Raw genomic sequence first — 19462 nt, forward strand, 5'->3', positions numbered from 1 at the left:
CTATCCTGTGGATAGATCATCAGCATCTGATCGTCGGGGTCCAACACCCAGGACCCCTTCCGATCAGCTGTTTGAGAAGGCAGCAGTGCTGGCAGTAGCGCCGCGGCCTTCTCATTGTTTACCGCAGGCCCAGTGATGTCACGACTAGTATCACTAGCCTGGGCGCGGCTAAGCTCCATTCAAGTGAACAGAGCTTAGCCCCGCTCAGGCCATCGATACTAGTCTTGATGTCACTGGGCCTGCGGTAAACAGCGAGAAGGCCGCGGCGCTGCTTCAAATAGCTGATCGGCAGGGGTCCCGGGTGTCAGACCCCCACCGATCAGATACTGATGATCTATCCAGAGGATAGATCATCAGTTTAAAAAAACTGCAGAACCCCTTTAAGCAATGAGCTAAATGTGGAGCACTCACCTCCCAGTGGTTGTGATGTGTATTGCAGCTTTTTAGAGTTTAGTTACAGTCTCACAACATGATGTTGTTTTGCTGTCAGGACAAAATTGACACCACTTCCAGTTTGGAGATCAGGTAAGAGAGGACGCATCTGTATGTAGCTTCTGCACTGGACTATAAAACGCATCCCAGGTTTAGACAACAGATTGTTTACTACTTATTTAACCTTTCCTGCTTTAATTACTCATATCTCCAGACTGGGAGCAGCTGTAGTTCTTGTTTGAAAGATGTTGGCAGATATAGCTGTTAAAAATCGGGTGGGGAATGGAATCGGGAGAAACCTGCTTTCACTTTCACCTGCTATCATTCCTGACCTGATTTCTAACAGCTATAGCTCCACATACAGTGGAGATAATGCTGTGATTCTGCCTTCACCCTGTTGCCCTAGCTCTGCAGACAGTGAGCGCTCTGTGCTAAAAATGTCATAGTTGCCAAGGAAACTCTGGCGCACTTCAGCCCCAGCAAGCCCTCAAGCGCAGAAATAGTGCTATGGGGCTCTGCTGATGAATACAACATGGCACCAGTACATAAACACAGTCACTGCGGTCTATAAGACGCAGAGAATTTTTATCAATAATTTTTGGTGCTAAAAGTGAGTTTTATAGTCCGAAAAATACAGTAATCTATAGCTACAGAATATTACTGTTCAGCTAATGAATAAAACATCAGTCCATATTCACATCATATTCGCTAGATTTATAAATTATAAGAGCACACAATCTCCAATAGAAATGTTTGTCAGCAATATTCCCCTTTTTAATGTTCTCTGGAAAGTGCTGAATTGCTACCTATATACTGTGATGTATGTACATAGACTTCACACAAAGAGTGTGCACCATAGATACTTCCTCTAAAGTACAAAGACTGAAAAATGCAAATATGTCTGGAAGTTTCTGGAAATTTACGGTAATTAAGAGACAATGGTGGAGATTTATCATGAGGGGAATATTTAAAGTCTGTTTTGCAGGAGTCTGCTTTGTCATAATTTGTTTGCCAAATTTATCAAATGTTGCACAATGTATGATAAATTTGATGTATTTTTAAGGCTACTTTCATACTAGCGTTTCTATTTTCCAGTATTGAGATCCGTCATAGGGTCTCAATACCTGAAAAAAAACGCTTCCGTTTTGTCCCCATTCATTGTGAATGGGGACAAAACATAACTGAACGGAATGCTCCAAAATGCATTCCGTTCCATTCTCATACCAGAGAGCCAACCGCAGCATGCTGCTGTTTGCTTTCCGTCCTGGATGCAGAGCAAGACGGATCCGTCATGACACACAATGCAAGTCAATGGGGATGGATACGTTTTCTCTGACACAATAAAAAACGGATCCGTCCCCCATTGACTTTCAGTGGAGTTCATGACGGATCCGTCTTGGCAATGTTAAAGATTATACAACTGGATCCGTTCTTAACGGATACAGATGATTGTATTTTCAGTAACGGAAGCATTTTTGCTGAACCCTGCCGAATCCAGCAAAAGCGCTAGTGTGAAAGTAGCCTAAGTCTAGCACCTCTGTCTTGAGATGTTACTCCACTTTCTACACCGACTCTTTACTGGAGTGAGATTTGCAACAATTTTTGTGATTTTTAAAAAAAGTCACAGTTGATAATTATGGAGTGAAACTAATTGAGCCAGCCAGCCACTAACAGTTTTCCACCCACTTTTAAAAACTAGAGTGAATCTTATCAGAATGCTAAATTTAGTAATTTATTTATTTTTTCCCGCCCAAAAAGGCCAAAAAGTTCCTAAACCATATTTCACAGGTTTTTTTTAAGTCAGAATTCTGGAATACAGTGCTTAATAAATGAAAGCCAGCTTGTGGAAATGCAGCTATTATTGCTAGTACAGGTTTGTCTTGCCACATGTTTCTCCTGCAATCGATGCTGAATGAGTGACTAAACCAAGTCCACTGGAGAAGGAGCCGCAAGTCCATCTGGTTATTAGAGGAGGGGTTCCAACAGGGGTTGTGTTGCTGAGAATGCCTTTTTAATTGTATTCAATTTATAAGGATTCTGATACTTTTTATGTATTTATGTGCCACTGTTCTTAATATTCAATTCATCTACTTATGGGTTGCTGGTCTATAGACTAGCACGCTCTGCTGCCTCTGTTGTGTCTGAGGATGGAGGAAGCAGTCCTCTGAAAAGAGATGCATGTTGCTTGTAATAAGCCCTTGTTATTATTTTAACCATCAGTGCCCCATGATTTTTCCTGCTTTTTTACTTACCATACAGATAAAGTAATACCAGTTATTCACAGATTGACAATGCCAGCCAATACATTGCCCATGTGGGTTGCCACCAAGTGCCTAACCCTGATATAAATCTGTAATGTAATGTCTGTTACATCACTATATCTTTCCTGGGGGATTAGAAATACAGGGTTAACATCGCTATAGGAGCCTGACAGATTATTTTATAGAACTACTCAGGGGCCTCATGGAATAACTCACGGATTTAGAAAAATCTACATCTTACACAGACATGACTGTAATTAAAAAGCTAAAATTGCATAATACATCTTAGTTTGAAAGATAAGGATCCTGATGATTTATAGTTACTAATAATTGATTATACTATGGTTAAGATTGATTGTGCCTTATTAGATTCATGACTTCTTCCAGTTTCAGTGGATGCACCCTATTTTCTACATGAAACATGTTGATAAATAAAACAATAGGAGCCTTTAAGATTAGTCCCTTCGAGGCCAGCTTAACCTCATACTCTGATCTTCTTTACTGTCATGGTAACCACAGCTTTGGTTGACAAGCGCCTGCTTTGAAATATGGGCCTGTTCTCATTGTAGGGATAGAAACAGAGATGCTACATTAGAGCAATGTTATCTCAATTATTCTTGGTCTACAACTCATTTTTAGGCTTGGTGTTATGAGCTGTGCTGACCCTTGAGTCATCTCCAGAATATTGGCCGTGGAGTGTATGGTAATTGAAGTATTTTACATTTCAGTGAACAGTTAACTACATAACCGACTGGCTTATATTTCTTTGTCTGAGCAGCCGAAAGCTAAACAGGGATTATGAGGATAGTGATAACAGTGACTAAAATATGATCAAGATATATCCAGATCCACAGAGCAGCTGCTATATGTTGTAGAGTGTGGCAAAATCATTGTTTTCATAATTAAGCATTTCATTTTTAGTATTAAGATGAGCTTTTCTTTATATATGAGTACTATGTATGTACACTCATTGACAAAAAATAACACACCAAGAAGTAGTTGTTGGAATTAAATGAAACTTTATGTGCGAATGAAATGATGATATATGTAATTACAATATTAAAGCGAAAAGATAAGTTTGTTGAGGAAAACTGTATAATAGAATAGAGGCTCTAGTACCCTGTCGGGCCGCCTCTAGTCTGGATACAAGATGAGATGGTTGGGCATGGCTGCATACTGGTTCTGTATGGTATCCTGTGCCACATTTGCCCACAGATGTTGCAGCTGGGCCTTTAGATCCTGCACACTCGTAGGTTACCGAAGCTGGCGTCCCAGCTGGTCCCATAAATGTGATAAGTCTGAAACAGGAAAGTGTTGCAATCTGGCGGAGACATTCCTGGAAAACCCTTGCTGTGTGTGGGTTAGCATCATCCTGCTGAAAAAATGCCGGTTGGAAGCCCAGTCATGAGAGGCAACACATGTGGCTGCTGGATGTCCTGCACATAACGCTGAGCTGTTAGTGTACCTCGTATATCACTACTTGAGGTGACAGACACTCATCTGCAGTGGCTTCCCAGGTCATCACACCAGCACTTGAGACAGTGTGTCGCTCTACAGCAAAGGCAGGACTGAAGCACTGACCAGGAGGACTCCATACTCGAACCCGACCGTCATGAGGTCCAAACAGAACCTGAATTCATACCTAAAGACGATATAGTTCCAGTCTGTAGCAGTCCCGATTTCACGTTGGCAACACCACTGCAAACAAAGGTGATGGTGGCGGGGTGGTCATCGGCAGAACATGTAATAGGTGCCATGATACCAAGTTTCCTACTGCTAAGTGCCTGATCAAGCCAAAGGCGTGTAAAGAAGGTACCACCTGTGTCTGGATCGTGGTCAACAAAACTGTGGGAACTGCTCGTGCTTGTTGGTGGATCAAATGGCCTAGATGGAGGGCAATTCGTCGAAGTGACCAAACTGCTTCTCTCAGTCCAATAATGCACCCCCTCTCAAGGTCTGCTGACTGGGCAAAATACAATATTTTTGAGTGCATCGACAAGCAGTCAGCAATCTTTCACCAAGAGGTGCACTACTAAAAGAGAGGGCCCTGAGAGCCGTTTTATAGGGCAATGGAAGAAAGCACTTTTGTAATAAATACACGCCTCAGTCTTTATTATCTAAAGCTAAAATCTCCATCTTTAGTCATAATCTTACCAGTTTTCATGTTTCACATTTAAAAAATCCAAAACATTTAAACTTTTAAAGGTCATCTGCCAGCAGATTTGTACCTATTAAACTGGCTGACCTGTTGCATGTCCCAGTCACTGCATCCCAGTCAATCCCAGTCACTGAATTTGGGTATCTGCTGTATTATACTTTGGAGTGGGCTCAGCTCGTTAGTGTGGTCCATACGCCCCCTTAACATGGGATTTGTAACTGATTTCATGTACTTGATTTCATTTCAAAAGGTTAAGGCTAGTCTCACACTAGTGGTAAGAGATCTGCTCTCTGGATCTGGCATTGCCAGACCGTACCTGAATTCCTGCCAGGCCCATTAGCGATAATGGTGTCCAGCGGAGATCTGGACTCTACTCTGCAAATATTCAGAGAATTGTCCAGACAAAAAATGCTGCCTCAGCAGCCTGCCAGATTTCTTACCACTAGCGTGAAACTAGCCTAAGATCATTCGAGGCAATTTTGAAATTTTTCCATGGGCTTCCACCAGTGGTGAAACTCACCACATTCTATCTAGCGAGGCCCCACTAGAAAAACATTGAGAACCCTGGGCCCATGTTCAAAACAGAGCATGTGCATTGGCAGTATAGATAAGTGATGGGTTATATGAATCATTTCCTCTAGTGGGCCCAAAAAAACACAGTGAAGAGGTCACATGCCTAAATGAACTCCAAAGGGGGGATTTATCAAGCCCTGCACTCCGGAATTCTGGCTTTAAAAAGTCACAAAATAGAACTTTTGCAACTTTTTGGGCTTATTTGGGCCAAAAAATTTAGTTTTTGCATTTTTAAACTACTCCAGTTTTGAAAAGTGTGTGTGGTTAGCTATGTTAAAGGGGTTATCCAACCCATATAATGACCTCCCTAATGCGGCTGCAGGATGTCCTCATAGAGGTTATACTTTCCCCCGCTTCCCGGCACCCGTGTTGCTCCTGCTCACTGCACGGCCGCCGCTGCGTCACCTGCGATACTAGGGAGGCACATCCCTGTTGTGGCCTGTTATTAGCTGCCAGCCCTCCACCACCACCATGGTCGCCGGATATTTTGATCCGCGCGACAGGGAGATGCAGCAGCGGTTGTGCGGGGAGCAGGAGCAACGCTGGTGCCGGAGAACATGGTAAGTTTAACCTATATGAGGTACCTGGGCATTGGGGGGGTCATTATAGGGGTTGATCCAAATTTAAGAAACAATGTGCAAAATTTTATAAATTTGTCACAATGTATGCCAATGCAGACTGAAGCAAAACTGACATCAACTATTAGCCTCATGATAAATTCCCCCCTATGTATTATGGCTATTCCTGCTCTGCATTCAGAATTGTTCCTGCTCTTGATTCTTCTCCTTTACACCTGCTTTATTGACTCCATATTGTTCCAGTCCCTAAACTACCCTTTAAAAACACTGAACACGTCATCTTTAGATGAAAAGCAGCGTTTTTGTGGCATGAAACAAAAGTAAGCTTTGTTTAGTGAGTAATCCAACTATTGTATTTCTACAGTCTGGCTGCACATACATCTATTATGTTCTCTGTCACTCCGTGGCCTTTTGTTTCTTCTGCCTCATTTCATTTTGTGGAAAGCAGCATTTGTGTGTATTGCGGGAACACGCACAGATTTCATTTTATGACACAGTAATTGCTCATTTTCACATAACAAGAAATTGCCAGAAGCTCCTTCACTGAGTTGTTTTCCTTATTCCATTGACATCTAATAAATTAGCCCAGTGGACATGTGACTAAATAATGAATGCCAATCAAGCCGTATACAGTCTCCTCTCCCATCTTCTATTTCACAAGTTGAAGGCTTTTTTTGCATTTTGAATTGACCTATCGTTCAGGCTATCAGTGTGTGGTTAATGGAGGTCCAAATTCCAGGAAAAACAGCTCTAAAGTGGCCCATTTTAAGCCCTAGCAACGTTTTTCTGTCTTCTGTTTACATAACAGTGGAGACTTGCTCAACACTGACGGCTCAGAATTGCCCACTTTAAAGCTATTTTTCTAATAAAAATGTACGATTTCAGTAATTAAAGTATATTACAAAAATGGTCAGTATCACTGCCCCTATCCATTACAAAAAAATAAAAAATAATTGCAGTTACACTTTAACTAATGGAACCAAGTACTGGGTCTCAGAAAAGCTGATAGATTTAATATTCTGTCAGTGTAAGAATTATGTGATAATTTGTTGAGCAACACACATTGGTCCATCCCTACACTAAAGACCATTTGTGGCCCGTTACAGCTTTTCAGTAGCATAAGGCTTGCATCAATATTCACCGTCGGTATCTCATCACGAAGTCAGTCTGCACCAGTTTGTAATCAATGTTCACATGAATGATGGGAAATTGTATGTGCTTAATTTATTTCTTATGCTGTCAGCTAATTATTGAACATTTGGAACATTGCAAAAAATAATGTGATTAACTCATGGTTTGCTGGTTCCATTATTATGTTCTACTAGGTTTTTCCTTTTCTATCAACCTAATAGGAAAGCTTTTCCTGCCTTCATATGACAGGCACTAAACATACAGAAATTTGAATGCAGGCTTAAACGGTTGTAAAGTTTGAAAACCCATTTTCATATACCCAATAGGGAATTCTGAGGCTAGCTTCTCACTAGTGCTAAGCTGTTCCGGAAGGCTGTTCCGGTAGAGGATAGGCCATTAGTAAAAAAAAGTGTTCAAAAAGCCCTTTAAGTGAGCTGACAGCCCATCTTGCCTTTCAAGTTGGATTTAGCTGAGCTTGTAAATTTAGGAGGAGAAAGCAGTTGGGGATTTTACAAAGTTTCTTATAGTCACCTATAATATTGACTTACCTTTCAAGCTTTGAAGTTGTCACAGATTGTGATTGCCACAGACAACTCTGTAAACAGATCCAACCCTAGGTGGCAGAGAATTTTTACAAATAGCTGATTTCTGTGGCCACCTCAAAGCTTGGTTCAGTTCTGTGTCAAGAGCTGGCTGTAGACTGAATAAGGCCACACGCAGATGGCCATAATGTGGCCACATTTTAGTGTCCTTATTAGGTCACAAGAACTAGGCTACAAGGGGTTAAGTAGGACCATAATTCAAATCAATATATTGTTCTATGGACATCTGAGTTCCCTTGTCTTGAGCTGCAGAAAGTCCTAGTTTCACGGCCCTAATGCAAACACTAAATTGTGGTGGCCATCTAAACGAGGCCTCAGGGTGACTGTCTTTTATTTTAAACTGTAGACTGTTTTGCTGTGTGTTCCTAGGAGACGAGGGACTGGAATATACCTACATTAATTCTGTTAGTGGTGTGCCATATCTATGTACAGAAGCAGCCACATAGAATAGATGTTTCTTTATAAAGACTATTTCACACTTTAAATCACTTCTATTGTATGGACATTAATGCCAACTCGTTAATGGTGTCTGTATTTCGTTTGCAGACCTACACCAGCGATCCGATGGAATAAAGAAGGAGCAGAACTGCCCAGCAACAGAGTTTTTTATGAAAATTTTAATAAAACGCTAAAAATAATTGGTGTATCAGAAGAAGATGCTGGCAAATACAGATGTTCAGCCCATAATGACCGAGGGGCCATTCACCATGTAATTACCGTAATTGTTAAAGGTAGGTGATAAACTGACTGCACTTCAAGCTACCGCATTGCTTTTTGGGGATTTCAGGTGATTCACACCTAGACCTCAACAGATCCCTAGATTACATTGGATTTAATAGAGACTGTGAGCTGTTAGAGACGAAGCCGGTATCCTGGTATTAAAAGTTCATACAGCACAGTTCTTTTTACCTAGAAAGAGAGGAAATGTACATTCTGTGGATATGTGTTAAGTTTATATCCTGGCACAACCCATTTAACATCACAGCAAATAAAATTGCTGCATGTTACCATAGTTGCCAACTGTCCTGAAGTTGCTTGGACTGTCCCTAATTTTCAGAGCCAGTCCTGGCAAATTTGGGCTGTCCTTTGAGGTACCAGAGTGAAATAATGTTCTTGTCGGGTAAAATTACTGTAGTAGCTCCATTTAATTAATCATCATCATTTTCTGGAGTGTCATTTGAGGGGAGGCTCAAGCTTGTATGAAGGGTACCATACCATCCTAAAATACAATCTGTCACTGAGGTACTTTACTGTGTTTGAGATGTTCCTGGCACTTTTCTCTGAAGAAGAAGCATGAAAGGTAAAGTGGTTTTCTGGGAGTAGAATATTGATGGCCTGTCTTCATGGTAGGTCATCAATATCTGATTAGTGGGGGTCTGACTCCTGGCAGTTGTTTGAAGACGCTGCAGTGCTCCAGTGAGGTCTGTGGTGTCATGTTCAGCAGCACCTTGCCCTATGTGATCCATCCACTGAATCTGTGGAAGAAAGCATACCTACCTGCTCCACACTGCTCCTTCGGTCCACCAATGTATTGACTGCACTGCAGTCCCCACTTGTAGACTTCCAGAATGAATGGGGGAGTCACACGTGCCGCTGCAGCCAATGACTGCCTGCAGTGTGGTAAGGTGTCCCCCAAGTGGCACGTAACCCAGTAATGGGGAGCAGGTAAGTGTGCTTTCCTCCACAGGTCGGGCATATGGGAATGTTAACAATTTTTTTTTTACAAGCTGGCCAACCCTTTTAAATGATATTTTTATTCATTTTTAAAGATTTTTTTTTTAAGGGAGTCCATAATTTTATGAAGGTTGAATTGCATATACAAAGATTCCACAGCTAGCAGCAGTCATGTGTTTAGCATGTCTCATTTTGTGAGGATCAGTGTGCATGAGAAACTTCAGTCATACACAAATAGGGACATGAATCCATTTTGATCATCTAAGTATTCCATTTTTTAAAGAGCAGATGAGATGTATTAAGCCCTCTATACAGAGCGGAGCTTAAAGACCCATATTTTTGCCAGCATTTATTATCCTTTTTCAGAGTAATGTTGGAGAAGAAGCGGGTTACCATGGTAATCTTCAGTAATGCTTTCTATTCTTGTCCAAGTGATTTACTTTGCAAAAAAAGCACAGCGCTTCCTGTGCCATAGTGATGACAGCTGTGTTTCTTATGCATGGAATATATATACATATGTACAAGGTATACTCCCAGGCAGTGTCTGACTTGCATAAAAACTAAAGTTGTGTAGCTTTTTCAGCAATATACATTACCCATATTCCTACAAGAAGGCCATAGCACTTCATTTTATTCATCCAATAATCTAGTACTAAAGATATACCACATATGATATAATCAGCCATCATTCTGGACTTCTGGGACCTTGCTTGCGGCAGAATTCTGTGGTAGAGAGAGGATCATGGAGAGACGCATGTTCTACGATCAATATAAGTTATTTGACTCACATCAATAAAAATCATTTCTTGCATGAAAGATAAATGCTGTGGTCTACTTGTATGAAAGGTTGATGGACTAGTTCTCTACGGTTGGGTGCTTCAACGAACACCAGAGTACCAACCATAACACGACTTGTAGTGATCCAGTTATTTGCTTTATAAGTGTGTTTTTTGTTTCTTTTGACATCAATGCACTACAGATTTGTTCTGTAAGCTTAAAGGGGTTTTCTGGGGGTATAGTATTGATGAACTATCCTAAGGATAGGTTATCAATATTTAATTGGTGGGTTTCTGACTCCTGACACCTCCACCAATCAGCTGTTTGAAGAGGTCACTCCAGTGAGCACTGCAGCCTCCACACAGCATACCAAGCACACTGCCATGCATTGTATAGCAGCTGAGCTTGGTATTGTAGCCCAAGCCCATTGACTTGAATGGGTCTGAGCTGTACATAGGCCATGTAGCCAATGAATGTGACATGACTGTCCTCAGAAAAGGCTGCATTGCACAGCAGAACACCACAGACTCTTCAAACAATTTATCAGTGGGGGTGCCATAAGTTGGACCCCCACGGATCAGATACTCATGACCTATCCTGAGGATAGTAGCATAAAACGCCACAGTAGTCAGGAATATGTAAAGGTTTCTGTTTCTGTATTGATCCATCCAGCACATTAAGAAAACTCGGCCAATGTTTCCATCCCGTCCTAGGATCCTTGTCACGACCTAGACAATACTGAGGATAGGACATCTACAGTTTACTAGGACAGGCTCCTTTACATTAGAGAAGTTGGACAAGTCCAGAAAATATCCCCACTCTAGCTTGAACTAGTCATAGTTACTAATCCTCAAGGCAGAGGGTTCGAAGAACTCATCTAAAGGATTACTATATAGATTTGTATGTGTAAATAAACACAGACCCCCCCCCCCCCCCCCATACATAATTGGGAAAGAAGCATGGTACATTACATATGTTAGACATTTTCAGTGCTGATCATATACCCTACCTCTAATTTGTGGAGAAGCCCTTCCTTATTCCACACATCGGATGCTTGTGTTAACAGTTGTACACACTTCAGTATGTATGTAAATGCATATTGAGAATATTTCTCTGCAGCGGCGGTTCAATCACTAATAAAATATTCATTTCTCTTCTAGCTGCACCTTATTGGATCACTAAACCTGAAAATCTTGTACTATCTCCAGGAGATGATGGGACACTGATCTGCAGAGCTCATGGGAATCCTGCTCCTAGTATTACATGGTTAATAAATGGAGTTGCAGTTGAATGTATGTAAAGAATTCCTACAGCATTAAAAAAAAGTATAATTAATCAAAATACATATAAGAGCTTGTTCATATGTCTGTATTAAAAATTATCATCTGCAACACACAATTTTTTTTTAGCATGCATTAAGGTCCATAAGACCACGTAGAACACAGACCTGACAACTGCTACATACAGCAGGGTCCATGTCCCAGGAAACACAACATAGAACATGTTCTGAGTTCCATGCCACATTGACTTTAGGTCTGTGCCAAGTACCAGTAGTGTGAATAGTACCACTTCAGTGGGTCCATGTGCTGACCGTGTGCAGCACGTTGTACACATGGATGAGAAATATGTGTGGGATTGTGTAACATAGCTCATATCTTTACCGTAAGGTAAAATAATTTGGGATATCTCTAATGGATGTAATTGCTTCTTGGTATTTAAATGGTCACTAACTTTTCACACAACTTTGCATAAATCAATAGCACAAGTGACCACTAGAAACCTTGTAGTATGTCTTATAAGAGAGAAATGTCTAGTTTTCCTGTTATCAGATGTTTACCAGCATCCTCCAAACCCTAACCCCTCCTATTGCTTTTCAATTAGAAAAATGCCTTTTTCCCAAGCAGGACGGGGATCATCTCTGCAGGGGGATCATCTCTGCAGGAGGATCATATTACACGTGTCAATGCAAGTTTTTAGAGAGGGGAGGGGGGAGTAGGAAATGACAGGCAGAGACAGAGACTACATGTGAAGGTTAGAGCTCAGCACAAGTGCTTTACTCACAACCACACAGGTCAGTGCTTCTCTGTAATATCCTCCATTATCCTGGGGCTACTTCTAAGTGACTGTGAGACAGTTAGGAAAGAGGTTCTCCTCTACTTTCTGTGTGTATTACTGATGGCAGCTAATCTCCACCCACCATGTCTGAGAAAACTGCAAACTAGATATTCAGCAGGCCTAGAGGAAAATTGCTAAAACTGACAGATACAAGTCATATAGTGGCCAGAAAAAGTGTTATTCATCATGTACACACACTGTACTATTGATTAATGCACATTTTATTGAAAGCTCAGTGATGCTTTAAATTAATGAAATGAATGCTTAAGATTTTGTCAAAAACAATGGTTGTTTAAATATTCACCAAACAAATTTGCTGATCTTGTATGTGTGTTGTACTTGCAGTGGCTCCTACTGACCCAAGCAGAGTGGTAGATGGTGATACTGTCATTTTTACAAAAGTGCATGAACAAGCCAGCGCAGTCTTCCAATGCAATGCTTCAAATATTTATGGCTATGTACTGACAAATGCATTTGTGAATGTACTTGGTAAGTATATTACTTTTAATCACTCAATTTAAATAGGTTAATAGAACACACCTTACTGCTACCTTGCCATTCCTGGGTCTCCCACTAGGCTCTACATCCTAGTTACCCTTGACACATAATATATAACTGCTTTGCCAGTCATTGGTAGTAGCGTTGACCCCCTTCAGCTAGTATCTGGGCGAGTGGGAGGGACTAAGAAGTGGAAACTGATGGGGAGCATGAGAAGTGTTGGAACATCATTGGCGGGGGACTAATGAGGTAATTATGACTTTTATTTTTTAAGTTCGGGGCATTTTTAATATTTTATTATTCTGTTGGCTGCACCAACCCTTCACTGTAATTAGCTGATCATCATTATTTAGCCCTAGTGTTTATAATTGTGTTTATTTTATTATTCTGTAGTCTGGATTACATAGTGTACGTCATCTTATATGCCATTTGTAATTTCAGCTGGCCCTTTTTTGTTGTATTGATTTATAAACTGTAGTATTTATCAGAATGTATTTATTTTATGTTTCAGCGGAGCGGCCGCGGATTCTTTCAACAAAAAAGGTTTATCAAGTCATTGCTGATAGACCTGCCATGCTGCACTGTAAATCCTTTGGTTCACCTGTTCCAATTATAGAATGGTAACTCAGCAGGATTACTTACGAGACAATACAGAATTATTTTTGGATGATTTTGTAGTAATAAGTCCAGTTTAGGAAACCATCTCAATATACTGTATTGAGGAATTCTGAATTAATATAGGGCGTTCCCCTGTTCAGAATTCTTATCGCCTCACAAGAGGTGGTGCAAGGAGCGTATCTTATTTTGGACAACCTTTCGCGTCCTGCATTACACAGACAGCCCATATTGTAGATTTAAATGGGCACTGTGTAATGTTTCATTTCTGCTGTGGTTGGTGGCATTACAGTACATTGAACATTTACTGACATGTTTCCCCACAGATTATAGCTGACCCTGGGGGTCCCTGCAGAAAGTCACTTTGTGATCAGCCTATTGTCAATCGACTCTTAATATATGAGGTTGTCCATAGCGGGGATCCCTTTTAGAAGCAGTTTTCAGCCTCCAATATTGTAAGCAGAGGATTCAACACTGATTCTTAAAGGGATTCTGTCACCAGGATTTCACTTACTGAGTTGTTAACATGAGCACATCAGTCTTCACGATTTACATTACAATATACTAGTATTACTGCGCTGTGTCTTGTAATTTGTCTGTAAAATCACTTTTATTAATATGCAAATTACCTCATCAAGGAGCCCAAGGGGCTGTCCCTCTGTCCGATGGAGCCCAGCCGCACCCCTTCTCCTTGAGCCCAGCACCGCCCCACTGCTAATTTATTCACTCCTCATCGCCGACCTCATATGCCTGGTGCGCCGTAATTTCGCACATGCACTGTGGATAGACCTGTCAGCGCCTGCGCGGTGTCCTGGCATCGGCCTCACAGAACACATTGCGCATGCGCTGAGTGGTCTTTCCATGGCGCATGTGCGAGATTACAGCGCACCAGGCATATGAACAGAAATATAGTGCTGTGCACATATCAAAAAAGTAAAAACCTAATGTCGTCTGGAAAGCAAAAATATTGCTACCGCAATGTGTTCGTAATATAAACACATAGGGGCACATTTATTAAAACGTATAAAACGCCGTTCTTAATAAGCCCCTGTGCTGGCGGCGGATCCGCCAAAGCTATGTAGAGGCGCCGGCCTCTACATAACTTCAGCACATCCACTGCCAGTCTAAATGTAAGCCGACTTCCTTGCTGTCTTACATTTACATCTTCAATCGTTCTGATCCAGCGAGGAGCAGAAACAGCCAGGAATGGGGCGGCAGTTCAGGAATAGCAGGACCACATATAGATGAGGTGTTTATTTTTTTGTTGTATGGTATGGCCTATATTAGTCCTGTAGAATAAATCCATAGGAGAGCTGGATAGGACTAATCATGGCCTCAGTCATGTGGCCCTCACGAGTGTCATATGACCTGACTTTCACTTAACTGGCCAGGTATCTAACAGGTTAATAGTAGTTCATTGAGGACCAGAACACTTACAATTGATACAGTATTACTACTTGCAGCAGTATTGCATCATGTCTATGTGTCTTTGTAGATCTGTGTATGTGTTGTCTTTGTCTGTGCCAAGTACCAGTAGTCAGGCCGTCATTTTACGACCTCATCTAGGGACAGGCGGCCATTTTACAATTCGCCTATAGACAGGCAGCCATGTAAATATACACAATATATACATATCATGATTCCACTCCACTTATCACATGAATGAATCTTGTGTGCTGATTTGACTATGTATGTCATGTAAGGCTACTTTCACACCTGCGTTAGGTGCGGATCCGTCTGGTATCTGCACAGACGGATCCGCACCGATAATGGAAACGCTAGTATCCATTCAGAACAGATCCATTCGCATTATTCTGTCTAAGTCAAAACTGATCCGTCCTGACTTACATTGAAAGTCAATGCGGGACGGATCCTTTTTCAATTGCACCATATTGTGTCAGTGAAAACGGATCCGTCCCCATTGACTTACATTTTAAGTCAGGACGGATCCGTTCGGCTCCGCATCGCCAGGTGGACACCAAAACGCTGCAAGCAGTGTTTTGGTGTCCGCATCCAGAGCAGAACGGAGACAAACTGATGCATTCTGAGCGGATCCTTACCTATTCAGAATGCATTGGGGCTGAACTGATCCGTTTTGGGCCGCTTCTGAGAGCCCTGAAAACGGAATTCAAAACGCCAGTGTGAAAGTAGCCTTAACACTGCTGCTTACTGAATGTCTGAGATTGTATGATGTGGAGTGTCATATGACTGATGCCATATTTCTGTGGGTCAACCGCCTGATATGAGAAAGGTATACATGCAGGATTTTAAATACATGTATATTAGACAATTGTATGTTTTCCTATTATATAAGCAAATTTAAAATAAAGTAACAACAGGAGTAATCTAGATATGAACCCATACATGCTCTAGATTCACTATTATTCTGGCTTTCTCCGATATAGGCAGAAGTTCGTGTTGATAACCTTTATTTTTCCCCTTCTTGTGCAGGTTTAAAGGTGTGCAGGCCAGTGTTCTGCGTGGAAATGACTACTTCTTCCATGAGAACGGGACGCTGGAAGTACCGGTGGCGCAGAAAGACAGCAGTGGCACCTATACATGTGTAGCTAGAAACAAATTGGGGACAGACCAAAAAATCATTAAGCTTGAAGTGAAAGGTAATGCATCAGAAAATGCATCAACTGGGCCTAAAGATATGTTGTCACGTTTCTGCATGTTATACATTTTCCCCTTTAATTCTAGAACCAACTATGATCATCTCTCAGCCAGAGTACAGGGTTGTCCAGAGATATGGCACTGCTTCCTTTGAATGCAAATTCAAACACGATCGCACATTAGTAGCAGATATGATGTGGCTGAAGAATAACAGTGAAATGCCGGTGGATGACAGGTAGTTTATGTATCTTCTTAATAAACTCTAATGTATATTCTCAGGGCCCACTCCTAGTTATTGGCTGTAAATTACTAGATGGTTCTGATAGACGTGTTACGCATTTTTTTCTTGTGAACAGATCATCCTACATAACTCCTTTTATAGGGTTGTATCATGCAGTTCACAGCAGTCTTATGATTCACAGATACACTTATGAAAAAGAGCGACTGACAATCAAGAACGTAACAGAGAAGGATAAAGGCATGTACACTTGCGTGGCAAACACTACCTTGGACAGCGTCTCTGCCAGCGCTGAACTTTCTGTTGTTGGTAAGATGTTTATCATATTTCTATTTAGTGAACTGATTTGCTTTTATGGTTATTGGCAGGATTCCATTATTCTAAGACCACAAGGCAACAGTGCTAACCACTGTGCTGCCAAAGCACGGCTGTGAACGTTACTTCCTTAGGATTGGTTGGGGTGTCAGGAATTGGGCTCAAGGGGGGAATCCCACTAACAAGTCTTATCCCCTACCCACAGGATCCGACTCAGCAATCACAAGAATGGGGTCCCAGAATTCCCTATGTGACTGGACCAGGGCGCATGCATTGCCAGTGTTCCATTTACTTCTATGGGACTGCTATGGGACACCACTTATCAAGTGGTTGTCACTCAAGCAGACTATTGTTCCATTCAGATCGAGTACTCGAGTACCCCCATTCTCGGGATTGCTGGGGCAACCAGCAATCAGAACCCCAGCAATCAAACACTTAATCTCTGTTGGTGGAAAAACCCTTTAACAATAGGCCATCATTGTGTGAGATGATTACAGCAAAGAAATGTCAAGCTTTTTGTGAAACCCAATTTACTTTAAAGGGGTTGTGCAGCGATTTTTATTGATGACCTAGCCTCGGGATAGTGCAAGAACATTTAGACTAGAACATCCAAAGTGCAGATCCATAAAGCTAGCATGCAGACTGCAAACAAAAAAACGTATGGCAGCACACTTATACATGCAAACAATAGAACTAGGCATTAGGGATTATTTGGGATTACAGTGGTACTATACATGAAAAATGGAAGATATTGGCACACATTTTTGAACAAACGTGTGTTAGGCCCATCTACCAACGTCAAGATAGGTCATCAATATCTGATCCCCGCAGGTCCGACACTCGGGAACCCAGCTGATCTCATCTCCTGTGGAGCAATGGCGTAGTGTAATTACAAGTGCTCTGGTCAAGTAAATGGACCGAGTACTCGCGATTAGACTGCACTTCCGAGACAACGCGCAGTGTAATGATAAAGAAGCGGCGTTCACATGGAGTCACTGCATTATGTGACTACAGTTCAGTAGACCCGTGGTGAGATAGGAATTCACAATGAGTGATCGCATGAATTCTCGTTCGCGATCATCTTGCAGTGTAATACATGTAATACGCTGATTGCCCGATGAAGGAGCATGCTTAAAAATCAGAGCTTGTCGGCGGCAGATCGTGCCGTCTAATAGCGATCTGAACACTTGGCCTGTGTAATACAGGCTTTAGTCGATTCCTTTTACTTATTTTAGTATTCTGTCTACTATGTAAGGACATATTGTATGTAATTTACAGGATTGTAGGGTAATAAATGAAAATATATGTCATCCTATGTGATACAAACTCGCATTTCATTTCTACCATGCAAGGAAGATTCTTTTATTCTCAGCCTTAAAGTTGTCCACACATTTAACATCTTTAAGAGATTTTCACACTGGACACAATCCCATTCAAAATGTATCTACTGGGGCCATCAGCTGATGGCCCAAGTTCTGCTCTCTGCACCCTTGGAAAAAGGCTGGTTTGGGTGTTGCCATTACACCTAGAGGTTCTGCTCTCTTTGTAACTTCCGCACCCTTTGCACTTTGATTGAAAGGGTCAGACACTAAAAACATTATCACGCCTGGCCCTGTCAATCAAAGTGCAGAGGGCACAGCGGTTGCAGAGAATGCTGAGCCTCTGGGTGTAATGACAACGCCCCTGTTGCTCCTAGAGGTTAATTTGCATATATTAAAACTTTATTCTTCTCAGCAATGTGGGCACATATGAACATAGGACCAACACAGATGCCTTCAGCTGCCAAGTGCACATGTAACATCTGCTGAGAGATGCCCTTTAAATACGTTTTGCAGTGTCAGTTTATAAGGTTTAGTCACTTTGCAGAAGATGCGTTTTCTGTGCATGTCTTGATATCCCCTGCGCTGCCTGAGGATGTGGCTAATTTATATGACGAGGCCTCTGATACATTAGGCACATCCTCCATGACAGCTCAGAGCTGCTTTAAACTTCTGTCCTTATTTATGCCAGAAAACTGGCGTTTAGAAAAGTGGTGAGGACGGCGAAAAAGGGGAGACAATTTTTTAAAAAGTCATGCAACTTTTTAACGCCACTTTTCAGGCGCACAGGGAATAATTCATTTCCCCCTTTGTGTACAGAGTACAATTCTTGGAGTTATGATGTTCTCGCACTCCTCGATTGTATACTGTTTGTTTGAATGCCAGGTATGCTGGTTTTTCTGTGCTTTTTGGTTTTAACCCCTTCACGTCACGGTGGTTGAGGTAATGTATGGAATGAGCTGCTGCAGTGAGCCCACTCCATACGCAGCGGGTGCCGGCTGTATTTTACAGCAGGCACTCGGCCACAATGACGGGGAACAGCGATCCCGCTGAGCCCAGTCGTTTAACCCCTCCGGTACTGTGATTGTGGCACCTGTGAGGCAAGGCCGCACCCTCTGCCTTCTGTTCGGAGCCCCTGCAGTGAAATCGCAGGACTTTTATTGGTTACCATGGCAGCCAGGACACTTTTGAAAAAAAAAAATTGTGATCAAAAAGTAATACATGCCACAAAAATGGCACCAATAAAAATTACAGTTCATCCTGAAAAACACAAGCCCTCATACAGTGGATGGAAATATAAAAAAATTATGGTTGTCAGAAAATGGCGATGCAAAGAAAATTTAGATTTCTTCAAAGGTTTGTTTTTAAAGTAGTAAAACAAAAGAAAACTATACAAGTTTGGTAGCGCTGTATTCGTATTGAGAATAAGAGCGTAATGTCATTTTTAGCTATGATGTAAAAGCCCTAAAAACCTTGGTGGAATTTTTTATTTTTTATTTAACCTAACAAAGAATTTTTTCCCATTTTCCAATAACAGACATGGTAAATTAAATGATTCCC

The 19462-nt window shown here is 41.5% G+C and overlaps 1 protein-coding gene across 13 annotated transcripts in view; it reads left to right on the top strand.

The window, feature by feature from the left end:
* The window catches only part of NRCAM (neuronal cell adhesion molecule), a 212208-nt gene that overhangs the window by 152999 nt on the left and 39747 nt on the right, over positions 1–19462 (top strand). For all 13 annotated transcript variants that reach the window (XM_044280341.1, XM_044280345.1, XM_044280347.1 and 10 more), the window contains 7 exons: positions 8282–8466; positions 11347–11478; positions 12647–12790; positions 13311–13419; positions 15866–16032; positions 16118–16265; positions 16453–16577. In XM_044280341.1, coding sequence (XP_044136276.1) covers positions 8282–8466; positions 11347–11478; positions 12647–12790; positions 13311–13419; positions 15866–16032; positions 16118–16265; positions 16453–16577 — 1010 coding nt within the window. The remainder of the gene's footprint in view (positions 1–8281; positions 8467–11346; positions 11479–12646; positions 12791–13310; positions 13420–15865; positions 16033–16117; positions 16266–16452; positions 16578–19462) is intronic.

The sequence above is a fragment of the Bufo gargarizans genome, chromosome 2 (assembly GCF_014858855.1).
Source record: "Bufo gargarizans isolate SCDJY-AF-19 chromosome 2, ASM1485885v1, whole genome shotgun sequence".
NCBI lineage: Eukaryota > Metazoa > Chordata > Amphibia > Anura > Bufonidae > Bufo > Bufo gargarizans.